General features: G+C 32.3%; 4 protein-coding genes across 6 annotated transcripts; 2 read left to right on the plus strand and 2 right to left on the minus strand.

The window, feature by feature from the left end:
• The first annotated feature begins 10,966 nt into the window (after positions 1 to 10,966).
• On the plus strand, positions 10,967 to 12,409 carry LOC103874124 (probable E3 ubiquitin-protein ligase ATL44). The gene has a single exon (XM_009152542.3). The coding sequence runs from the start codon at positions 11,698 to 11,700 to the stop codon at positions 12,259 to 12,261; it is 564 nt and encodes a 187-aa protein (XP_009150790.1). The 5' UTR covers positions 10,967 to 11,697; the 3' UTR covers positions 12,262 to 12,409.
• Positions 12,410 to 12,684: 275 nt separating this feature from the next.
• LOC103874127 lies at positions 12,685 to 15,447 on the plus strand. 3 transcript variants are annotated; one of them, XM_033273673.1, is made up of 7 exons: positions 12,685 to 14,315; positions 14,486 to 14,527; positions 14,601 to 14,667; positions 14,773 to 14,822; positions 14,897 to 14,926; positions 15,000 to 15,062; positions 15,168 to 15,447. In XM_033273673.1, exons 2-7 carry the CDS (start codon positions 14,501 to 14,503, stop codon positions 15,288 to 15,290), a joined length of 360 nt encoding a protein of 119 aa, XP_033129564.1. In that variant the 5' UTR covers positions 12,685 to 14,315; positions 14,486 to 14,500; the 3' UTR covers positions 15,291 to 15,447. The 3 variants fall into 3 exon arrangements, with proteins under 3 accessions (XP_033129564.1, XP_033129561.1, XP_033129563.1); XM_033273670.1 differs by having other exon boundaries at positions 12,685 to 14,255; XM_033273672.1 differs by having other exon boundaries at positions 12,685 to 14,206.
• LOC103874125 (plant intracellular Ras-group-related LRR protein 5) lies at positions 15,431 to 18,026 on the minus strand. The gene is made up of 4 exons (XM_009152543.3): positions 17,699 to 18,026; positions 16,894 to 17,616; positions 15,900 to 16,813; positions 15,431 to 15,816 (listed from the first exon to the last, which is right to left on the minus strand). The coding sequence occupies exons 2-4, from the start codon at positions 17,453 to 17,455 to the stop codon at positions 15,700 to 15,702; spliced, it is 1,593 nt and encodes a 530-aa protein (XP_009150791.1). The 5' UTR covers positions 17,456 to 17,616; positions 17,699 to 18,026; the 3' UTR covers positions 15,431 to 15,699.
• A 3,117-nt stretch (positions 18,027 to 21,143) lies between these two features.
• On the minus strand, positions 21,144 to 23,336 carry LOC103874128 (thioredoxin reductase 2). Its single transcript, XM_033273634.1, has 2 exons — positions 22,271 to 23,336; positions 21,144 to 21,433 (listed from the first exon to the last, which is right to left on the minus strand). The coding sequence occupies exons 1-2, from the start codon at positions 23,319 to 23,321 to the stop codon at positions 21,363 to 21,365; spliced, it is 1,122 nt and encodes a 373-aa protein (XP_033129525.1). The 5' UTR covers positions 23,322 to 23,336; the 3' UTR covers positions 21,144 to 21,362.
• Between the last annotated feature and the right edge of the window lie 7 nt (positions 23,337 to 23,343).

Genomic DNA, 23,343 nt, shown 5'->3' on the forward strand with positions numbered 1-23,343 from the left:
TCGAGCCGAGCCGACGCGTTAATTTCTTTTACTTTGATAGAAAGGTACTGAAGAAATGAAAAATAATATTAAAACCTCAAACTAATTAGATTTTACAGAAATAAACCTCAGGAACTTTTTTACCTCAAAGAAGATTTTGAGAAACTTTGCCAATCGATGTAATTAAACAAGATTAAGAGCATTTCCAAAAGAAACTCTATAACTTCAAATATATAATTTTTTGCTCTCCAAAAGTAAATTTCAAAATTTCAAATTTAGAGTTTTAAAGAGTGAAACTTCAAATATGAAGTTTCACTACTCAAAACTTCAAATTTGAAATTTCATCTTTTTGGTTCTTATAATTAATTACACATCATCATATTTATGATTTTGAAGTATTTTCCTACATATCGTTTTAATCTTTAACACTTGTGTATATCATAAAAGTTCCAAATTTATTTTTATAAACTCAAATTTTACACATAAAAATAAATAAAAGTTATTAAATAATATTTATAATATTTTAAAACTAGAATTAGAGAACAATAATATTACAAAAGAAAATTAATAGAAAAACCTTTTTAAAAAGATACATTAAAACATAATTATTACACAAAGTTAAATATTACAACAACAGGAACACTCTAGTAAATTTGCTCCGGAACCTCTTAAATATTGCCGAAACAAATTTTATGTAACCGAAAATGAACCGTCACGGAAATAATTTTATGAAATAATGTGGTATTTTTCTTGTAGTTTAATATTTAATTATGTATTTATATTTATAATTTTATATTTTAGTGTAAAATTTTATCAAGTAATATTACTGTAATATTTTTATATATGTGCTACTTATTAATAAAAATATTTAAAGATTTATATTAATTATGACAAATATAAAGAATATAGCGTAAATTACAAATAATTTTCAAGTTAAATTTGAAGTTTTGCTTTTGGAGAAAAACACCTTGAAACTTCTAATATAGAGTTTTGCAAACTCTAAAATAGAAAATCTTTTTGGAGATGCTCTAAGTGTTTGGTGTTTTTATATATGTGCTAGTTATTAATAAATATATTTTGTAGATTTATATTAATTATGAAAAATATAAGGACTATAGCGTAAAATACAAATAATTTTCAAGTTAAATTTAAAATTTTGCTTTTAGAGAAAAACACCTTGAAAATTCAAATATAGAGTTTTGCAAACTCTAAAATAGAAACTTTTTCTCGAGATGCTCTAAATGTTTTTTTTTTCTTTTTTGTGTGATTAGCACTTAGTGTTGTTCTTCTTAGAAAGCTTGTTGACAAATGGGTAGATCTCTCCACTACTTTGTTTCTCCTTTGAAGGTTACATAATTGGCAGTAAATTTTTGAAACTTTAATATTGTTTCTCGATACAACTTTTTTTAGGAGAATTTGTCAAATATGACTCAAAACTTGATTTTAACCCTAAAAATATTCCAAACTTGAATCAAATGCAAAAGTAACCCAAAAGGCTAGTGAAATTACAACCATTTTCTTATGACCAAACAAAAAAACCATAATTCATTTTTACGATATAACTCCGTAAAGTTTTCTGAGATTTTGTAAGTCGTCTGAGGTTATGTAAGTCATCACATATATAAGATACTAAAAATAATTTATAAATTTTGTAAAAAATATTTTGATAGAAAAAATATTGAAATCATGAAATTATAAACAATTGTAAGTGATATAAAGTAAAAAAAAATTGAATTGTTTTCAACATAGACGAGTAAAACTAGTGAGTCATCATATTCCTTGGTTTAGTGTTTGACAACATATGTTGTAGTATTGTATGTATTCTTAGGATTAGATTTTGGAAACTTAACATTATTTTGAAAATTTAGATTTTGACATATATATGTTTAGTTTTGTGTATATTAAACATTTTGTAAGTTTAATGAAGTGTTTATTTCTATTTAATTAGCTTTTTGAGTTTAGGAATTATATTTAGGGTCTAGAAGACTTTCCTGGAAGTCTTCTGGTGATTAGTATTTTATCAGTTAGAAGATTTCCTTGAAACTCTTCTAACTCCCGCTAAAAATATTTTAGCTTTCCGCTTAAAATATTTTTGTTTCTAGAAGACTCCTAGTCTTCTATTAGAAGACTTACTTGAAAGTCTTCTGAATCAAAAAAAATTAACTTTATTAAAAAAATTGTCTCACTTTATAAAGAAAATTTACAAATTATCTCTCTTCTTCTCAAATGGCTGCAACAAAAACGTAATGTTTCCAATTCTAAAACTCTCCAACCTCTCTCTAATGTCTTTGAATTTAAAAACACCAAACTTTATATCAATTTATAGTTTTTTCATGTCTTCTCACTGATTTATTTTGTTTTTACAGGTTTTTCATTACATGGTTCTCACCTTCCACTCCTTTAAAGGTAGATCTATAAATCATATTTTCTTATTTGGTAACCTATTGTTGCATAAAGCTCTTACCTTTTGAAAACTCTTTTGGTTGTTTTAAGTTCGTACCTTATTTTTGAAGTTTTTCTATGTTTTGCAGACATTTGAATGCTTTTGAATATGCAGGTTTTTCAGATATGAGACAGATGTGGAAGACTTTTAGGAAAGTCTTCTCGGAAGTCTTCTCGGAAGTCTTCTAACATTTAATGCACTAGAAGACTTTGAAAGACTTATGACAGAGTCTTCTCCCATGTCTCCTCTTTTATTTAAGATCTGAGTGTTTTGGTAAGCTTATATGTCTGATTTTTATTCATTTGGTAACCTCTAGTTGATTAAAGCTCTTACTTTTTTACAATTTATCATTTTTTGTAAACACCAAACTTTATATCAATTTATCATTTTTTGTCTCATGTCATTCTCACTAATTTATCTTGTTTTGTAGGTTTTTCATTACATGGTTCTCATCTCTCACTCTTTAAAAGGTTAATCTATAAATCATATTTTCTTATTTGGTAACCTCTTGTCGCTTAAAACTCTTACTTTTTGCAAGTTCTTTTGGTTGTTTTAAGCTCTTACCTTATTTTTGAAGTTTTTCTATGTTTTGAAGCCATTTGAATGCTTTCGGAAAAATTCTCAAGAAAAAATTAGTCAAATTTAGTCGAACTTCAATAGCAAAACACAATAATACAAAAAAAATAGTCAAATTTACTACAACTAATGGAGAAAACTTTTCAAAAAAACTTAGTCAAATTCACAAAAGAGCAGACATTACATTAGTTCAAACCTATGACAGTTTCCCTAGAAATCTTCTGGGAAATCTACTTTTTCTCAGAAGACTTTTCGGAAGACTTAAATTTCAAGCTAAAATTTTAAATATAAGGGAGAAATTAAAGCGGAAAACTCAAATTTTAGGTGAAAATTAAAATTTCAAATTTTATGAAAGTTAAAAAGTATATTTTATGATTTAAGAAGACACATTAAACCATATGACTTGATATTCTTGAAGTTACTTAACACTTTTGAAAATTAAAAAATATATATCTTAAAGTTGAAAATACAAGTTTTACAAAAACTAACGTAGAAGACTTCTTTTCTCATTAGCTAGAAACATTAATAAGCATGAATATTGTTAACCTCATAATTATCACCAATTAATCTATAAATTTTATCCAGGAGCTCCAATATTGATTAGTATACATGAATTAGCAAAGAAATGTTAAAAAGTCTTTATAGTTATAGAGAAAATGAAATTTTATTAAACGTTAACGTAGACGACTTTCACGGAAGTCGTCCAGGAGACTTACACAGAAGTCTTCTGGTTAATGCATAGGTTAGTTTTGCAATTAACTTTATGTGTCAGAACTTTGACTTTTCCTAGACGACTTACAATGTAAGTCATCCAACAGAAAAATAAAATTTAAATATTTATTTTTAGACGACTTCCATGTAAGTCGTTTCATATTACTTTTGCAATTGAAAAATAAAACTTAAATATTTTTTTTATCCAGACGACTTCCATGTAAGTCTTCCAGTAGACGACTTACACAGAAGTCTTCTGTAATAACCAAGGTTTGACCACAATTTCGGAATAATATCCTGGAAGACTTTTGTGTAAGTCGTCTACTGGAAAACTTACATGGAAGTTGTCCGGATAAAATTAAATATTTAAAATTTATTTTTCAATTGCAAAAGTAACCTGAAACGATTTACTTGGAAGTTGTCTAATAAAAAATTTTATTTTTATTTTTAATTTTCTGTTGGACGACTTCCGTGTAAGTCGTCTAGGAAAAGTCAAATTTCTGACACAATCCAGTCAAATGAAAAATTAACATGTTTATCCTAGACGACTTACCGGGAAATCTTCTCTAATATTTTTGAAAACAAAGAAAACTTGAAGACTTCCAAAGAAGTCGTCTCTAAAAGACACAAATAAAGTCAATTGCAAAACTAACATATGCATTAACCAAAAGACTTCCGTGTAAGTCTTCTCGTCAGAGAAGAATTACACGGAAGTCTTCTAACGGACAGATCTAGAATTTTTTATTTATTTCATAGCTTTAACCAGTGAGATAACTTGTTTAGCTTCTCCAACCATACGATTCTTCACCACCAAAGCAACCTACATGTTAATGACCACGAATCATAGCTTAAATGGTTCTATAAACCTTAAAAAAATTAGAATAAAAATTTTGGGTTTTTGGATGAATATAGAGAAAGTGAAAGAGATGTTGTTTAAGAAATCAGATAGAAGGAGTCAAAATCGAGATTTAGGTGCATTAAGAGCTTCAAATTGGTTGTTCATGGTGGTGGGTGTATTGTTAGTATCAATATTGTAAATACTTGAAGAAGATGAAGATAAGAGATTAAAAAACTTATTTTCGAAAAAACAATTGTGACATTTTCGAAAATAATCCGAATTTTTGGGATGAATAGAACAAATAAAAATTGGAAAAAAAAAATCATGGGTTAGTTTTATGTTTAACTTTGAATTTTGAATCATATTTGAAAAAAAAAAAACCTTTTTTTTTTGTTTTCAGTTGTGCCAAAACTATATACCACTTTTAACCCAAAAAAAACCCACAAATTTTCTAGAATTACCAAATTATTCTTGATATAATTGCTATGCTTAGTGTGTGTGTGACTAGTTGGTTTAGGATTAGATTACGAGAAAACAGAAAAAAAAAAACGAACAAAATCATCCAAATTTACATAAAACTATTTGAAATATACAAATCAAAATATGGCCATTATTTATATCGGCAATAATTTAATTTATCCGAATTACAGGTATCATATAGGCTATTATTCGCATTACCTAATCAATTTATTTAAGGATCACTTTAGTGATTATTGATATCCTAATTACACTATGCCACTTTACATTATCATACCTTTTACCCAAAATGAACAGGTATGAAATCATCATTGTTTCCAATATATGCTATCATTAACCCTTTAGCCGTGCTGTATGTACGTATAAAGAAGTCTAAAATAACATCAAAACTCAAAGAAAATTACCCATAGTTAACTTATTTATAATACATTCATCGCTTTTGTAAAAAGAAACAACATAACTCTTTATTGAATAAATGATTCGACCGTGATTAAAGATATGTAGATGTATATTAAACGTTAAAATCGAGTTCTGATGGGAAAAGCTACCAAAAAATTCGGTTTGCTTTATCCTATATATGTTTGGTAGTGACCATACACCATTACATAATGATGCAAATAATTGAGATAGGTGATGGATAAGCTATGTGCAGGTGGGGGAGCACATGGGATATGAAGTATCATATCATTTGATATCTTAAAGATGATAAAAGGTTTCCTTACAAAATCCCTGTGATTGGTACTTCACAGATAACTTCAAACTAAAAGGCATCCTTCGCTTTAGCAGAGCAAAAATAAAGATTGGAAATAAAAGGTTGAAGGGACAGTCAAGCGCATGTGCACCATTATTTGGTATGTCGTTTTTGTTACTTTGAGAATATAATCAGTGGTGGACAATAGTTGAGATCGAAATTTTGTAATGAAAATTAGAGTAGACTTCAAAACTCAGCTCGAATAGAGTAAATTTTCTTAAGAAGTTATGATATTAGTTTTTCCATAAAAGGTCTACCAAATTAATGTGTATTTAAAAGAGTACTAGATTTTGACCCGCGCTTGAAAGCGCGGGTTTAATTTTGTTTTGTTTTTCATAATTATGAAATTTAAGGTTTGAATCATATAATTATGAAGATTATATCACTAATATATAGGTCATTTGTGTAAGCACAATTAATTTGTATGAAATTAGATCACGCGTTTGCGTTTTTGAAGTTTGTTCGAAATTTGTTTGAAGATTCATTTGTGTGTAAAAATAGTATAGCAATTTGAAACTGAGATAAATATAGTGTTATTAGTAACGATTTATGTTACATTTAATTGTATGTCTATTAACAATCAAACTACCAATTATAAAACCAAGTATTAGAATATTTTTAATTTTTTTATATAAAAGTAGCTATAATGTAAATCTAAACTACAATTTACTATTTTATAAGAGTATCAGAGACATATGTTCCATTATTAAAAGTTAGATTTTAAAAAGAATGTTTTATTCACATATATTTTTGTAAGTTATGTTCTTAAGTATTTGGGCTTTATTCTATTTTAAATTTAATGTGGGTCTCAATTTAATTATGTTTAAATTTTTGGTCTTATTAATTTGGGGTTTATCTGTGTTAGAAATTAATTGTGTAGTCGATGGTACTATGCTCCTTGTGGGTGAAATGAATATTTCGATGTTTTTATAAGTGGGGGAATGAATATTTCGATAAAGTTATGTTATAATAGGTTGTGCTTTGGTTTTGGTTCATGTAATTTATTTTGTTTGGGTAGGGTGGTTTAGCAATCGATGATTTAAATGGTTAAGAATAAATAATAATGTATCTAGTTTGATAGTTAGAGTAAAAATCGCTTATATATAGGTAAAATATCTTATCACATATTGTTATAATATATAGGATAAGTCCAAAAAAATAAAAAAGTTAAGAGTCCAAACAACTTTTTTAAGTAGATTTATTAAAACTCCTTCCCTTTTAGGGTCTGACTGGTTCAACCGCAGCGGTTGCGGTTGCGGTTGCGGAAGATTGCGGATGCGGGTGGTTGCGGTTTCTAGCGGTTTTAAGAGATTTGTACGACTGGTTCTGCGGTTAGAAATTGGTGCGTTTGCGGGATACTTATGACTGGTTAACTACCAAATGCAGCAGCGGTTAAATAATAAATTAACAATATTTTCATTTTATACAATTATAAAAATATCAAAAATAATAATATTATAATAAATATAAAAGTTATATTTAGAAAGTTATACTTTAAATTTTTTAAAAATTATAAAAAATATTTTTATTTTAAAGTTTATAATATTAATTAAAATATAATAGATATATTTTAGCATTTTTATAATTCTAATTTAATTTTTTTATTGAATATTTTTATTTTTGTATTTATATTGTTTTGGAAAAAAAGAAATTTTTTTTATCCTCCCGCAACCGTCCGCAACCGCAAACGCTAGCTGGAACCAGCTTTTGAATTTATGAGGTTCAGAGCGATTTGGAGCGGTTTGAAGCGGTTTGAGCGATTGTTGCAAAACGCCAACAACCGCTACCAACCGCAAAAGCTGCGTTTGCGGGTGGTAGCGGGAAAACCAGTCACACCCTTAATAGTATTGATATAAACGCTGAAATTTGTTTTATAAAAAACTAACAAATCGACTAAACCAAATTGATTTTTGATGCAATGTTTAGATATTTATTTACAGCATTTTCAATAAAATGAAATTATACCGAAAATGGTAATTAAGCGATTTGACTGGAAAGTATATAATCCACTAAAGCATGCAAGAAATATCAATTCACTTAAAATAAGTAGAAACGTTAAACACAGTTTTAATGGTACTACAAATAAGAGCACTTTCGATTCATTGGTATTTTTTTCTATATAATACTCTTTCAGTTTCAAAAGATATATATTTTACAGATCTATGTTTTAGTAAAAAAAATTGTCTTTAAAAAATCCATATTTGTTATTCGTCTTTCATATGAATTGCAAAGTTACAAGTTTAGTTTGAAAAATTTCATAAATTTGTTTACAAATTTGTTTACGTTTATGACAGAAAAAAAATGTTTCCTTACCAAATTTTGGGACACCTAGATCTACTTTCAAAGCTTCTGAGTTGGTAGTAAGTATAGGTGCCAGATCCCACCTAGGCTATACAAAAAATACAAGATCCAATTTTTATTAAAATCGAAGTGTGAATTTCGAGGTTATAGCGTCTAAATTAGCTCGTTTATCAATAAATGGTCGGTTAAATTCTAGGAGGTGGAGTATACTTTAGACTTTAGTGTCCTTGGATTTGTGCGTCTATCCTTCTGTGAAATAGGTAAATGCAATATTTATCTTATCTTTTACAGCATAATTTTGTAGCATAGAATATGATCCGGTTTTAGATATATAGCCATGTTCGTTTAATAGCTGCAGCTTTCTATATGCCGGACGCAGCGTCCAAACGCAGTTATCCACGTCAATCAAACGAACAAACTTTATGAAAAAAATTGCCACTGATACAGCCGTAAATAGTTGCGTGAACCAAATGAGCATCACTATTTTTCTAGTATTGTTCAGAAGATCTCTATGTGATTCGATATGACCACATTACTAGAGTCTCCATCAGGCTCAGACATTACCTAAAGTACAGCAAATTATTACCAATCGTTCCTTTTACATGAGCTCTAAACAAAATTATTTCTTTCGATCCGAAGTTTCTTCATGCTGGTCGGCCATGATACATCTCTTGTTAGAAGATGATCTCTCAAGGTCTCTAATATTCTTTCCCAGGGGATGTTCACTCAATTAAGATTTTTACAAAAAATAATTTACTACTTTTTCCGTTTCATTTAATTGTAGTTATAAAATAAATTTTTTGTTACAAAATAAGTATCATTTTAAAATTATTTTCTCTAATTTATTTTTCTATTGGTATGGTTAGATGTATTGGTAATAATGTTTTTATATAGAAAATGTACAAAATTAAATGTTTTCTTAATCTATGTGCACAAATCTAAAATGATAACTAAAATGAAACGGATAGAATAATATTTTCCGTTTGATGGAATGTTTCAACTTTTATATAGGTTATTTTAGGACCCGAATGGTAATGTGCAGAACAACTGCAGAACAATTGCGATGCAGTTATAATAGTAACAGAAAAATATACGTATATGTATATATTTTTGTTATTATTAACGGTGATGCGACCTATCACCATTCGAAGCTTTTATCTTAGAGATCAAGTATCATAATTCTTAATTATTTATTTATTTTTTTTTTATAATTTTTAATTAGGTTTTCATTACAGTGTAAATGTAATAATGAAAATAAGATAATAATCATAATTAGGTTTTTATTGAATTATTTTCTTCAAAGTAAATTTTATTCTAACTTATTTTTTATTTCGATATTTTAGTTATAATTTATTAAATTACATATAAAACACATTTGTATTCTATCATAGGTATTCTACATATCTAAATTATATATAGTAATCTTATGAAATAGATGAAAAGGAAATATTTTTTTTTCTTTTAAAAAAAAAAAAAAATATATATATATATATATATATATATATATATATATTTCCTTTAAAAAAAAAGGAAATATTTTTCACTTTTAAAAATATATTTTTGAAGTATAAATCTAAAATGAATTTTTCTTTAAACTGATAATTCTACAAATTAATAAATTATCATAATCTCAACATTATTAATATATAGAGTCTTTACTGTATATTGGTTAAGGTTTAAAGGCTTCTACATCCAGGTCTAGGATTCAAATTTCAAACTATGCAATTTTTTGCAGATTATAGGATGCGAAGCTTTCTGAAGTTCCAGAGTACTGTAAGCAGAACCGTTCGTTGTGGTCGCATGTTGCGGTGAGAGCATATCCATCGAGGATGTCGTACATGCATAACCATCCGTGGTTTAAAGTGTTTCGGGAAGAACTTCATCGTGGAATCATTATTCGTTAAGCTGTTCATCAATATTGCATATATTACAGGTAGTTGATCATCATATCTAATTGATTTAGAGATTATATGACGATGTAATGTGTTATCCAGCGTTAAGAAAAAAAGAGTTTTTACTGTATATATAACTAATTTGAAACAAGATTTGTTTACGCAATATAAAGAATTGAGTATTTTTTATAAGCAAATATATTAAATATTTAGCTTGAAAGTAAGGGACTGAAGTGAAAAAGAATTCGAAAATTGGGGGGGGGGAGGGGGAGTTTATAATATCAATAACTTTAGAGCTTGATGTAAACAAATTAAAAATTGGCAAAAAGAGTCAAAGTGTGTACGTAGAATTCTATATCGTATTTATTTATTTTTTATTCTAGTTAGGTTTAATAATGTTTATTCTATTTAATTTAATATTTGATGATATATATTAATATATATGTCTGAGTGGACTAAAAATTTATAACTAAAACAATCAAGTTCTTTTTTTTTTTTTGACAAAGAACAGTTAAGTACTTTAAAGTAAAGTTCACTATGGAACCGAAAATAAATATGATCGTATATATTTAACAATGTCATTCGTATATGGTTTTGAACTCACTGTTTTATTTTTATCAGTACTTTTCACTTCCGCGACATTTTTATTTAGTTTTTAATCCTTAAACTTGAATTTCTAAGTCGATATTTATACTTTAAACACAATATTCAACAACTTTAAACACCATTTCCCACCAGCTGATCCTTCATTTGTGATTGACTGATTTCCCTTCTGTTCATTTATTATGGAAAAGGATAAATTTGAGAAAAAAGGGTCCAATCGAAGGTAGGTGTAGTTGTTTAGGTAAGAAAGAAGCTTGCTTGTACCTTCTGGTAATGTGTTCGTAAAAACTGAACCTATAAACCCAATCCACCTACCCATCTTTTCTTCCATTTTATTTTTACTCCAAGTTTCCTTCCAATTTTAGTATATATCTATCCCTGTTCGACCAAACAAAAAAATATTTTTTTCTGCTCGAATTTAATAATGAAGTGTGTTTTAGTACACACAATTTTAACTGACATAATATTATTATTTTTGCGCAACATAACTTACATAAAACCCTACTTTTCTTTTTTTCTATCAAAACATAAAAGCATACTTTATCTTCTTTAAATTTAAATACGCGTATAATATCCGTGACAAAAAAATATACGTATAATAAATTGAAACAAGTCGTGATAATTTCAACATCGACTCATCAGTCACAGAAGTTTCTCATTAATCAAATTGAAAATACACAAAAGATACCATTTTAAATGGTTTCATCCATCAAAGTAGTTGGACATAGTTAGATGCATCTTGGTTAAGTGCAAACTTTTTTTTTAGAGCAAACTATTTGTTTTCAAGCTGTAACCAGGTTATGTGTCCACACCAAACAACAATACTCGAATTAAGCAGATGCACAATTGCATGTTAACAGTAATTAAGCCATTAATTTTGAGAATAATTAGTATCTAATTGTATTTCACGTCCGTCCAATTTTTTGCGTTGATATTCTTATATGGTTTCTGTTTAATATAAAATATCTTATTTATGAATTTGTGCAGATATTATAAAAAAATATTATATTAGATGTATCTATCACTGTGCGTCTCTATTATAACGTGGATCAAGATTCCTTTCTTATCTTCATCACTCTCACATTCCTCTGTCTTCAAACTCACACAAAGAAAAAGAAACTAGAAAATGACTCGACCGGCAAGATTCCTCGAGACGGCGGCGACGCCACCACAACCGTCGGAGCAGATGCTTGCGGCGGAATCCGACATGGTTGTGATCTTGTCGGCTCTTCTCTGCGCTCTCATATGCGTAGCTGGCCTTGCCGCCGTCGTACGCTGCGCTTGGCTCCGACGGTTTACCACCGGAGAAAATTCTCCGTCGGCGAACAAAGGCCTGAAGAAGAAAGCTCTCCAGTCTCTCCCAAGATCCACTTTCACCGCGGCGGAATCAACCTCCGGCACGGCCGCCGAAGACGGTGGAGATTCGACGGAATGTGCGATTTGTCTCAGTGATTTCGCTGACGGCGAAGAGATCAGAGTGCTTCCTCTCTGTGGCCATTCCTTCCACGTGGAGTGTATTGACAAATGGCTTGTCTCTAGGTCGTCGTGTCCTTCTTGTCGCCGGATTCTTAGGCCGGTGAGATGTGACCGGTGCGGTCACGCTTCCACGGCGGGGAGTCAAATGAAAGATCATCAACATCACCAACACTCGTCGCAGCTCACTTCCTCTATTCCTACTTTTCTTCCTTAACACTAATTTTTTCTTAAGTATCTGAATAATTAATTCAGAAAGTATGTAAAGTGAGTTTCATTAGTAAAATTCTTAGGAAATAGAGATCTTTTGTGTGATTTTTCTTGTAATTTATCGTGTTTAAATCAATTAGATGGAGTTTATAGTTCTTTTTTTTATCAAAGGAGTTTATAGTTCTTGATGTTTATTTACAAGTAAATTATATAATATAAATGAAAATTTATTACACAAATAAATTGATTATTGATTAGACAGCTTCTGCAGTGACAAAAAAAAAAAAAAGATTAGACAGCTTCTGGAGACGGCCATGTGATACCTGAACACAAAGTCCATACCCCCTCGGTCCCTCCGGAAAACTACCAAATTTATTTCCAGGGAAATACAAATACTTCTCTTACATTTGGATAAAACTTGTTTTTCTCTTGTCTAGACTCTATAGTGAAAGCTGTTTTACAATCAAAATTCTGCAATATAAAAATATGTTTCATAAATGTTGACATATCCGGTTAATTTGAAGTATGTAACAGTTATCAAAGGGTTAACGAGATGTATACATTACTCCAATAAATATTTTTATTTACACTTTGGTCGAATCATTAGTAATTTTATAATTTATTAGCCACTTTTCTCTATGGGTTTCAAGAGCTTTGCAACAAACACAGCCCAACAGATATAACGGATCAGTTAACAATGGGTGAACCAAAAGGAAAAGTTGATATTTTAGGCCTCGGCATTTGAGAATTCGAGTTCGGTCTATTTATTGGATCTTCGGATCATGTTCATAAATCTCATTTAAATCCTTTAATTTTCATGTCAACCGGACATGACGGAACCGAGAAGGTGTTCCAACTCTCAAGCCTTGTATATTGGCAACGACTAACGCCTCGTTGACATCCATCCCGCCTGCTGAGGAGATTAAGCGAGCTCTCTTTGCCATACATCCGACAAAGTCCAGGCCCATATGGTTTCTAAGTCTGCTTCTCCTGTCTAACTGGTAAACAATGGGTCCAGTAATAGTGGTTGAAGTCCGAGGCTTCTTCTTATTGGCCATCTACATTATTAACAGCTATATTATTATTTTCAAAATGAATTTTACATTCGAAGTTTCACATTAAAAATTTAAATCAGCTAAATTCGTTGTTACTCTTAATGCATTATTAAATTTGTTAATATATAATATAAAATTAACCATAAATTAAAAAGAATTTCACTAATTTGATAATTATTAGTATCTAAAAAATAGTTTAGTTATATTGTGTTATCGAAAAAATATTTTACATCGAAAAAGTTTAGGATAGGAAGATAAATACATATATAGCTTTGTTTATAGTTTTTTTTTATATATATAAATGAGTGTTTTCAAGTTTACTTTAGGCAATAAAGATAATTTTATTATTATGAAAAACTTTGGAATATATAAAAATTATCTTTAATCTATTACTAACTATTTTTTCAAGCTTATTTTAGATGATAAAGAGTATTTAAATTGTGATGAAATACTTTGTTATATATAAGTAATTTATTATCAAATATTAAATGCATGAACAATGATTTATTATAATGGTTTTTAAATTGATAATATATCTATCTATAAATATATATAAAATTATTATGTTGTGGTAAATTTTATGTTTATTAATACAAAGTAAATATATATATATCTATCTTTAAAAATTAGTAATACAAAGTTGTGGTAAATTTTATGTTTTTGATTAATTAAACAGGTTTAGATTTGTTAAAGAGTTTTTTGTTAAAAGCAAATAGAACAAAGAATTAAAAGCAAATTCTAAGTTTTTTTTTCCAGAAAGCGAACCAAAATTTTAATTCCGAGTAAGACCGAGGACCACCCCCTTCTCTTCCCTTTTTGGTGTCCAGCGTTCTACCTTAACGGTACACAAGACACACATTTGCTTGCTTTCCCTCACTGCCTCCTCAAAATCGAAGAGTGAACATCTAATCTCCTCCTAAATCATACTCTCTGTTTTCTTTCTACAGTCAGTACCGTCTCTCTGTTTCCTTCCCGTCTGACTTTGTTGTTCGGTTTTGTTCTTAGGGTTCGTGTTCGATTTTGTTGTTAGGGTCGTTTTGTCAAGAGTCCTTTAGACCCATAAGATCACTCGTGCTTTAGTGCTTAAAGACTCGTGCTTTTCTCCTAAAAGAGACAATACTCCTTGCGAAAGTTGTGTTTTTTCTTGCTTATAGTGATTCTGTTTTCTTGTTTCAGAGTGTCAAGAACATCATGGGCTCTCTTCTCTTTCTCTTAAAGGTATCACTCTCCTCTGCTTCTTTTGTTCTTGTTTTCATCTTCTTTTTGCTTGATCTTAGGTTTCTATTCGCAGGAGAAGAAGGGAGTATTGTGGAGAGGTTTGAAGGTATCAGCAATCTTTGGTCTTGGATTCTGCACGCGTATGTGGCACTAAAAGATCTTTAGGTCATTCGATTAGTTTGTATGATTTTGTAGCAGTTGGTTTTGGGATTTTGATGTGTGTGTTAATTTTGTCTTTCCTTCAGATAATGCTTTGACCATTTATCCAAATGAGTTGAGTAAAAAATCCCAAAAGGTAATCAAGAATTGGTGTTTTTGAAAGGCCACAGTTACAGTTGATTTCTTATGTCTCTTTTTCTCATGTTTCAGGCGTTGGCTAAAGCGAAGTATTTTGAAGAGGTAAGCAAGCAATGGTGTTATGCATTTGATTTTGAAAAGGCATAGTTATATCGGTTGACCTGTAATGTCTCAGGAGTATAGGGCTAGGCTGGCTAGGGTGAAAGAACGCAGAAAAGAGTTGGACGAGAATCTGCAGGTAAACACACAAGAAATGGTGTTAATGCATCCAAAATTTGTTGATTTTTTTTTAAAAGGATTGTGCTTGATCTCTGTTATTAATCTCTTTCTCATGCTGCTTCAGATCTGCAGGGATGGACTGGCAAATGTGGAACAGCTTAAAAGAGAACTTGAAAAAGCTGAGAGGCCCGAACCTGTGGAAACGTGTTGTGAATCTCATGAAGAATCTGTGTGGAGTTTCATATGAGCTAAATGGATCACAAGAAACGATCTGATTTGGTGCAGAACAGGAACCAAACTAATTAATTACTAAGTAGCTGAAGGCTGTGATTGTCTCATTAATATTAAACATTGTATTCACAACTCCGGTCATGGTCTCAAAATGTATGCAAAGGGTTTTGGTACATCTAAAGGAAACAAGAATTGAATTACATCAAGAGGAACAAGAATAAAATCACTTTGAGATTACGAAATTGAATGACATTTTTACCTCAGGACACAGTCAGGTATATGAACGAATACAAGTTATACATTTTGGGTTCTTTGTTTGAGCTTTTCATATCGTTTGAAAGCGGTGAGAAAACAAATATACCTGATGATAAAAAGGTCAGAATTTGTCAAAGAGTATGGTTTAAAGTATCTTCTTCATGTGTTCTCTAGTTGGTGGACTTGCAGAGGAAGCAGATACTGTCGACCCAGCTCTTCTTCTGTTTTGTGCTTTGAGACTTGGTGTTTCTCGCCTCCACTAGTTCATTCATGTATTGAACCACAGCCTGAGAGGATAGTAAAAAGCAATCAGGTACAAGAACAGAGATGTCACACAAGGACAAAAAGAAACTGCGATGAGAGAAATAACCTGAGCGCCCTTTTGGATTACATCCCTTGGAAGCTCCTCAAGTGGATTTTGCTGTGTGTGAAGAACACGGAGCTGCGAAAGCGCTTTGAAAGAGAAAGGAAGGAAACGGATCTGGTTATTGCTCATATCAAGCTCTTCCAGCTTCTCAAGGTTGCCTATTAGCCCCGGAAGCGATCTCAGGTTGGCAAAGTTGTTCCCAACGTTAAGCTTAACAAGCGTTGTAGCATAACACAAGCTCTCTGGCACCGACTCAAGCTCGTTGAAACTCACGTCTAGCTCTTTGAGGTTAGCCATGGAGGACATTGTCGTGGGTAACTGGCGAATGTTATTGTAACGAACAGACAGAATCTCTAAGGTGGCTATCTTCCCAACAGCTCCCGGAAGAGCTTTAAGCCTGTTGTAATCCGCACGGAGCTCTTTTAAGGAAGAACAGCCTGAGATACTGTGCGGAATCTCTTCGATATTGTTTGTTTCAACATCGAGCTTCTTGAGACTCACTAAAGAACTGATGGATTCAGGGAGAACAGAGAGGCTGTTAGAGCTCAAATCAAGCTCCTCTAGATTGATCAACCTACTGAACGATGATGGAAGAGACGTTAACTGGTTTCCACTAAGATTCAGGTTGACCAAGTTCAGCAAATCTCCTATAGACTCAGGAAGCTGAGCAATTCTATTCGAATGCAAATCAAGAGTCGTCAATGACAATAGCCCTCCTATGGTTTCTGGTAGTGCCATAATGCAATTCTCAGACAGATCTAGCCTAACTAGACTCAATAGCTTGCCTACAGAATCTGGAAGCCATTCGAGATTATCCATCAGCTTGTGCTGCAGATTCAGCTCCTGAGTACCTTTCTTGGCAGACACTTCAATCAAAGTAGCAAGCTTTATGAGACTCATCTTCTCCCCATCATGGCCTACACATAACCATAACAATGATTAGTATGAGATTCTATCTCAAAGAACAGTTCAAGAGTTCTGTCCAATCGAAACTCACCGGTGAGTTTCTTAGCCTCAAGTGTAGAATCCAAAACCTGAGGCTTGCGAGGAGCTAACAAACCGTCGCTATAGAGCGAAGATTTGACCTTGGAAACAAACGTATCGTCGCGTGTGAACATCTCCTTAGACTTGACAGGAGCCTTATCGGGATAAAAAAAACTCGCCGGAGAAACAACCGGAGCAGGTGCCGGTTCCTTGACATTGGAGGAAGGAGGGGAAGAAGCAATGCAATTAGAAGCTCTCTGAATCAATTCGTCGAACAAGACGTGTGCAGACTCGAGATCGAGAACTTTCGCGGCTTCTCTTTTCTGTTCTTTGCTCTGGAAACGAACGAGACCTCTCTTCATCTCCCGCAACACGTCGAAAAGCTCCCGAGGAACCTCGGAGCCTTTGACCTGTCTATCAATGGCGTCCAAGCGGTTCTGGTCGTCCTTCTCAACGTTCTGTATCAGAGAAGTCGCGGCTTCGACGTCGTCGATCTCTGGTCTTGACGGTAAGGATCTGTGGATTCTCATGATCTCTTCCGCCACCTGATTCCTCGAGTCCATACGTTTATCCATCGTCTTCTACGAGCAACAAATCTGGATTGAAATAAGAAGATGATGTTTAGCCTCAGACAATAACAGCTGTTTCCATTATTATCTCTCTGTCTTATGATCTTGTTTTCTCTTTCGTCTTCTCATTCTTCTTCTTCTTCTAGTCTCTCTCTCTCCCTCTCGAACTGCAAAATTATTAATTTAATAATTATAAAAAGATATTTAGTATAATGACAACTTTTTCCCTGCTGTCCTTTTCCATTTTACCTTGACTTGATGATAATCTTGTTAATCTCGACGTAAACCTTAATTAGGTGTTAACATGATTGTTATTTTTTTTGTCGGCAACATAATCGATATAATATGATGTACAAATTAAGAAAACATGAATTAGTTTAATACTCCATGATTGAGTAAAAAATTTGAAGGAGAATGAAGAAGGTGAGTCACTCTCGATCACTTATCTATAAACTCGGCGTATGTCAGTGTGTCACGTTCTTTCCACTTTATCCGGGTTTTCTATATGTTTTCTTTTTCATAAAAGAGTGTGTTGTTTTTATATTTTATACAAGTGAGCCACCACAATGATATTAGCAAAACATCGACTATATACATTTTTCCTTTCTTAAAACCAATTAACATTTTCTAATAATTAATTATTTGGCGATTTAAAAGTATTTATTGGGATATTTTTCTTCAACAATAACTACACTATTTTGTTAAAAACAAAAATTTCGAGAAATGAAATAGAAATCTTGTTTCCGGTAGTCAAATGTATAAAGTTAATGTACACTAACCAGATCATTAATTAAGAAAGTAACAGAACAATTGATTACAAGCAGATAGATGGTATTACTATTAGTGGTTACCTTCAAATTTTCTTTCAAAATGAGGTTAACACAAAATTGCATTTCTCTAATAATTACTTCCATTTCTATCTTCAAAAAGAGTATTTCAAATTATATTATATTATTACTGCTTACTATTATTTCTAATAATACTCTAATTTAATTTAATTTTAGCCAACTCTTTATTTATACATAAATTTACTTTTTTCAAAATAATAGAGATAAATTTTCTTAATTTTTATGTTTTTTTTTCTTAAAATTAGAGACCATTGAAGATGGTCCAAACAACAAGCCACAAAAAAATATGAGGACATATTAAAAGGTGTAAAAGTTTCATTTTTAATTTTGTTCTTTCGAGTAAAATTTCCAACCATATTTCATGTCCAACCTAAAAAGATAGAGTTATAGTTTTCGAATTAGAAATCATAATTTCTGAAAACAGGTTTCTCATAAAAGAAATTAAAGAATGGACAAAATTATAAATATTTTTAATTGGTGCACGTTAGGCGTTATTTTAGCTTCAATAATTTTTTGCGGGTAACTTAAGTATTTAAAAAGCTAAAATTTATATCATTTAAACAGGGGCAATTGTCAATAATAGTACCTTTTGAAGTTTATGTCACAAAAAGAGCACTAGAAAGAGAAAGTCACAAAAATGACATTCATTAAAGAGTAAAATGTCCCTAATATCCTTGGTTTAAATTAAATAAACAAACAAAAAAAAATAAAAAAAATAAAAAAATAAAAAATAAAAAATAAAAAAAAAAATTTTTTTATAGTTTCAGATTATATGTTTTCAGATTCGAAATTTTTATAATTTTTTTTTAAAAAAAATTTTTGAATTTTTTTTTTATTTTTTTTTCAAATTTTCTTTTTATAGTTTAAAGATAATTTTTGAAACTGTTTTATAAATTTTTATTTTTTATTTTAGTATTTATTTTTTATAAAATTTTAAACCCTAATTCCAAAACCCCACCCCCTTAACTCTAAACCCTAAGGTTTGGATTAATTAACCCAAGGGGTATAAGTGTATATTTACCTCTTTAATGAAACTTATTTTTGTGATTTTGAGCCTTGAGTGCTACTTTGGGAACAAAAACTTGGTTTGGTGATATCCTAGTCTTTTTCTCTTTAAACAGGCCGGCTGTTTAAATGGACGAGAGAAAAAATATCTTCATAACAAATGACGAAAATATTCTCAAGAAAATAATACTCGAAACCTAATTCTTATTTCGCCGCAGTCTTGTACAAATCCCCGGCATTGTTAGCTCTGGTAACATGGATCGTAGTGCTGCTCCCGTTAATCCTCCTCCTGTTGCTATGGTGAGTTTTTATAAATCATATTCATTCATTCATCTGTTTTATTCTGAAACACTGACTCAGTTTTTTTGTCGTCAAATTACTATATGTTTAGATGTTAGATGAGGAAGATAAGATGTTTGGTGATGCCTTAATTGAAAGTCGGAAAGAATATGCCGCATTTTTGGACTCATGGCCTACTTTCTCTGATTACACTAAGGTTTTTCTTCCTTTTTTTTTTTGATAATTTCTTAAGATTTTTTGATACCTGTTTGATTGTTTTTTTTTGGTTTTGAAGCCTTCATATGAAGGTTTGGAAAACGCTATAAAACAGAAGGAAGCTGAAACTATATTTAAAATTGAAAGTTCTCGTGGCCGTAGCTCTACCGTAAACCGCAAGTACATGTCGACACCTGCTTCATGAGATATTAACTAAATTATGTCAGTGCTTCCTTTGATTTTTTTTTTTTTGGTAAAATGCTTCCTTTGATTTTACTTAGTAGTATTTAACCGTTTAATCGTTTCTTTAATATGAAACACATTTAAGAGTTTTGAATTAGTGTTTTACTATAGAAAGAGTTTGAATAAGCGTTCTACTTATTGAACAAGGCGGTGTGGATAAGATTAAGAAGCAATTGAGGGCAATCAAATTAATAGCATCGGTCTGAACCTTGCACTAACAACAAGACTTCTTATTCACAAAATCTTCTTGGAAAGTTTGTATACGTAGGACGAAAGAGATTCTCTTACGAACACAGTAGGTATTGATGTCCAAACAATGCTTGGTTTGTGCTGTACTTGTAATCATCCTGAAGAGATCTTTTTATATATCGCTTGAAATTGAATCTTCTTCCCAAAGCTAATTCTAAATGAGCCTGAATCAGTTCAAGAATATCACACATCAAAGATTTAAGAACGTGAAAGAAGAAGAGGGAAAGATTTTGAACCCGCAGAGATGAGACCATGCGGCGCAGAGTCAAGTAATCAGTTCTTCCCACGGATACAAAGAACTAATGCCTTAAGATTTAAGAAGCATCCATGTAACCAAACTTGTTTATAAGAAATTGATTTGATCATTAACTAGATTCTTGTACCTTAAGTCTGCTAAGCATCATTGTATGAAATATGGCTAAGAAGAACACACAAGATATGAAATTTGGTGCAAGCCTTTCAACGTTATGAGGTAGCTCAGATTCATTTTTGCAATTCCCAGATACATCACCAGCTGCCAAAAGATGTCTACTAAGGGATGGAGAGAGAGTAATTATGTATATGTTTCAAACAGACATGTTAACATAGAGAGAGCAGTTTTTGAAGGAAAGCAGATCGTGAGAAATAATAAGGAATAAATCAAAGAATCATCAGCTATGAAGAACCAATCACCATTTATATAGTTTCTTGAAAAGGTGGCCGTAGCTTACATACAGTTATTGACAGGAGTTCGTATTCTCTTTGTCTGTTCTAATGTCGTGTTATAATCCGGATTCAAGTCTAGAAAAACCCATTTCATAGTTTGTCAAGCCCTTAGGACTGCATCAATCCATTGATTCAATTGAAGCTATAAGAAAACATAATCAAATTAACTAAAAAGTCCTCACCTGAGGAATAAATCAAGAACAATGGGTCGAAGCTGTGACTACAAAAGTGTTACAACTTGGCACACAATCCAGACTCAACTCCAACTGCAAACGCACATAACAAGAGTCTACTCAAAATCCCTCAAATATTATTGTTTTTAAGACCATTTATTGGTGAAACAGCTTGGTCCTTGTCCTAAATCTTCTCTAATCACTCTTACCCTCCTGAGATCCAATCTCTTGTAAGTAATGCTCTGCATCCAAAGCGGCCATGCACCCTGCAACATCCATTAGTTGTCATCAGAGTCACGTATGAATGTGAAAAACAAGAAAACATTTGAAGGTAATCACTGTCGAGAAAGGTCAAATTGGGTTTCATAGAACCAAGTAGCCACTAGAGAACAATCTGATTACATCTTAGTCAGAGTTCAAAGAACCACACACCATACCGTGTAAATAGCTAAATATATCTGATTTTTTTCTTTGTAACAAGAGAACATTAAGATAAAAATCTAAACAGTTCAATTTAACTTGCAGGCTTCTAAAGAACCACTAATGACCACTATTAGTCTACTAAAGAGTGTGAGCATGAAAGAAGATACCCTTCAACCACACACCACACTATATAGCAAACACAAATCATGTCTCAAACTAGTTACTTAAGTTAATCAAATGATATACAGACAAAGGCAGGCACTTTGAGAACATGAAAGGGTTCCACCATAAGAAGCTAATGACTTTAACCACATGAACACTCTATAGCAAACACAAATCATGTCTCAATCGAATGATATACAAAGCCACACACTTTGAGAACATGAAAGGGTTCTTTCCACCATAAAAAAGCTAATGACTTTCAAAACTCATTTTGAACAGAGAAGTCAAAACAATTAAAATTTTTTTTCAGTTCAACAAAATACTTCTGAAAACCACTTAAAATGGTCTCACAAATCAAATGGTAAACAAAGCAATGAATGCACTTTGAAAGGGTTCCATCATAAAATGCTAATGACTTTCAAAAAGCTAAAAACTCTATGATATACTTGACTCATGATTCCCAAAAAGTAATCTAATTTTCTAGAAACGTAAATAGAGAAGTGAAAAAACAAACAAACCAGTTCCTGCAGCTGTAATAGCCTGCCTATACTTCTTATCTTGCACATCTCCAGCAGCGAACACACCAACCACGCTCGTCTTCGTGGTACCAGGCTTAGTCACCACATAACCATCCTCATCAAGCTCAAGCTGCCCATCCAAAAACTTGGTCGCCGGCTCATGACCAATAGCAAAGAACAATCCACACACTTTCAAATCAGACACATCACCAGTAACAACGTTCTTGACCTTCAAACCACCAAGAACCCCCTTCCCATCCTCATCTCCGTACGCCTCCACCACCGAAGAGTTCCAAATCACTTCAATCTTAGGGTTCGACAACGCCCTCTGCTGCATAATCTTCGACGCCCTGAACGTATCCCTCCTATGGATTATATAAACTTTAGATCCATACTTGGTGAGGAAGTTAGCCTCCTCCATGGCCGAATCTCCGCCGCCGATAACCACCAGAGGCTTGTTCCTGAAGATCGGAGCCGCGCCGTCGCACACAGCGCACGCCGAGATCCCCCGGTTCCAGAAACCTCCAGCGCCTTCGCCGGATCCGGCGAAGCTCAACTGCTTCGCCACAGCTCCGGTGGAGATAATCACCGCGTCGGCGAGCACGGTCCTCGAGTCGGTGAAGAGCTTGAACGGCTTCGAGGAGAAATCGACCTTGGTCACCGTCTCCGTGAAGATCTTGGTGCCGAACCGCTCCGACTGCTTCCGGAACTTGTCGACGATGTCGATGCCGAGGATGCCTTCGGGGAAGCCGGGGAAGTTCTCGACGTCGGTGGTGGTCGTTAGCTGGCCGCCGGGAGCGATGTCGTTGGCCATCCATCCTTCGAAGAGGAGAGGCTTGAGCTCCGCCCTGGCCGCGTAGATCGCCGCCGTGTGCGCTGCGGGGCCGCTTCCGACGATGCAGACCTTGGTTTTGTGAGTTTCCATGGCGGCGGAGGAGGATAGAGACGGCGCGTTTAGAGCAGACGCGGAGAGAGCGGATCCGAGTAGAAGGGCTCCTGCTTTGCTTAATATAGACTTTAATTGGCTCATAGAGACGACACCAACACACATGTAATTCTATAATACGACGCAC

This window comes from Brassica rapa, chromosome A06 (genome assembly GCF_000309985.2).
Source record: "Brassica rapa cultivar Chiifu-401-42 chromosome A06, CAAS_Brap_v3.01, whole genome shotgun sequence".
In the NCBI taxonomy this organism is placed as follows: Eukaryota; Viridiplantae; Streptophyta; class Magnoliopsida; order Brassicales; family Brassicaceae; genus Brassica; species Brassica rapa.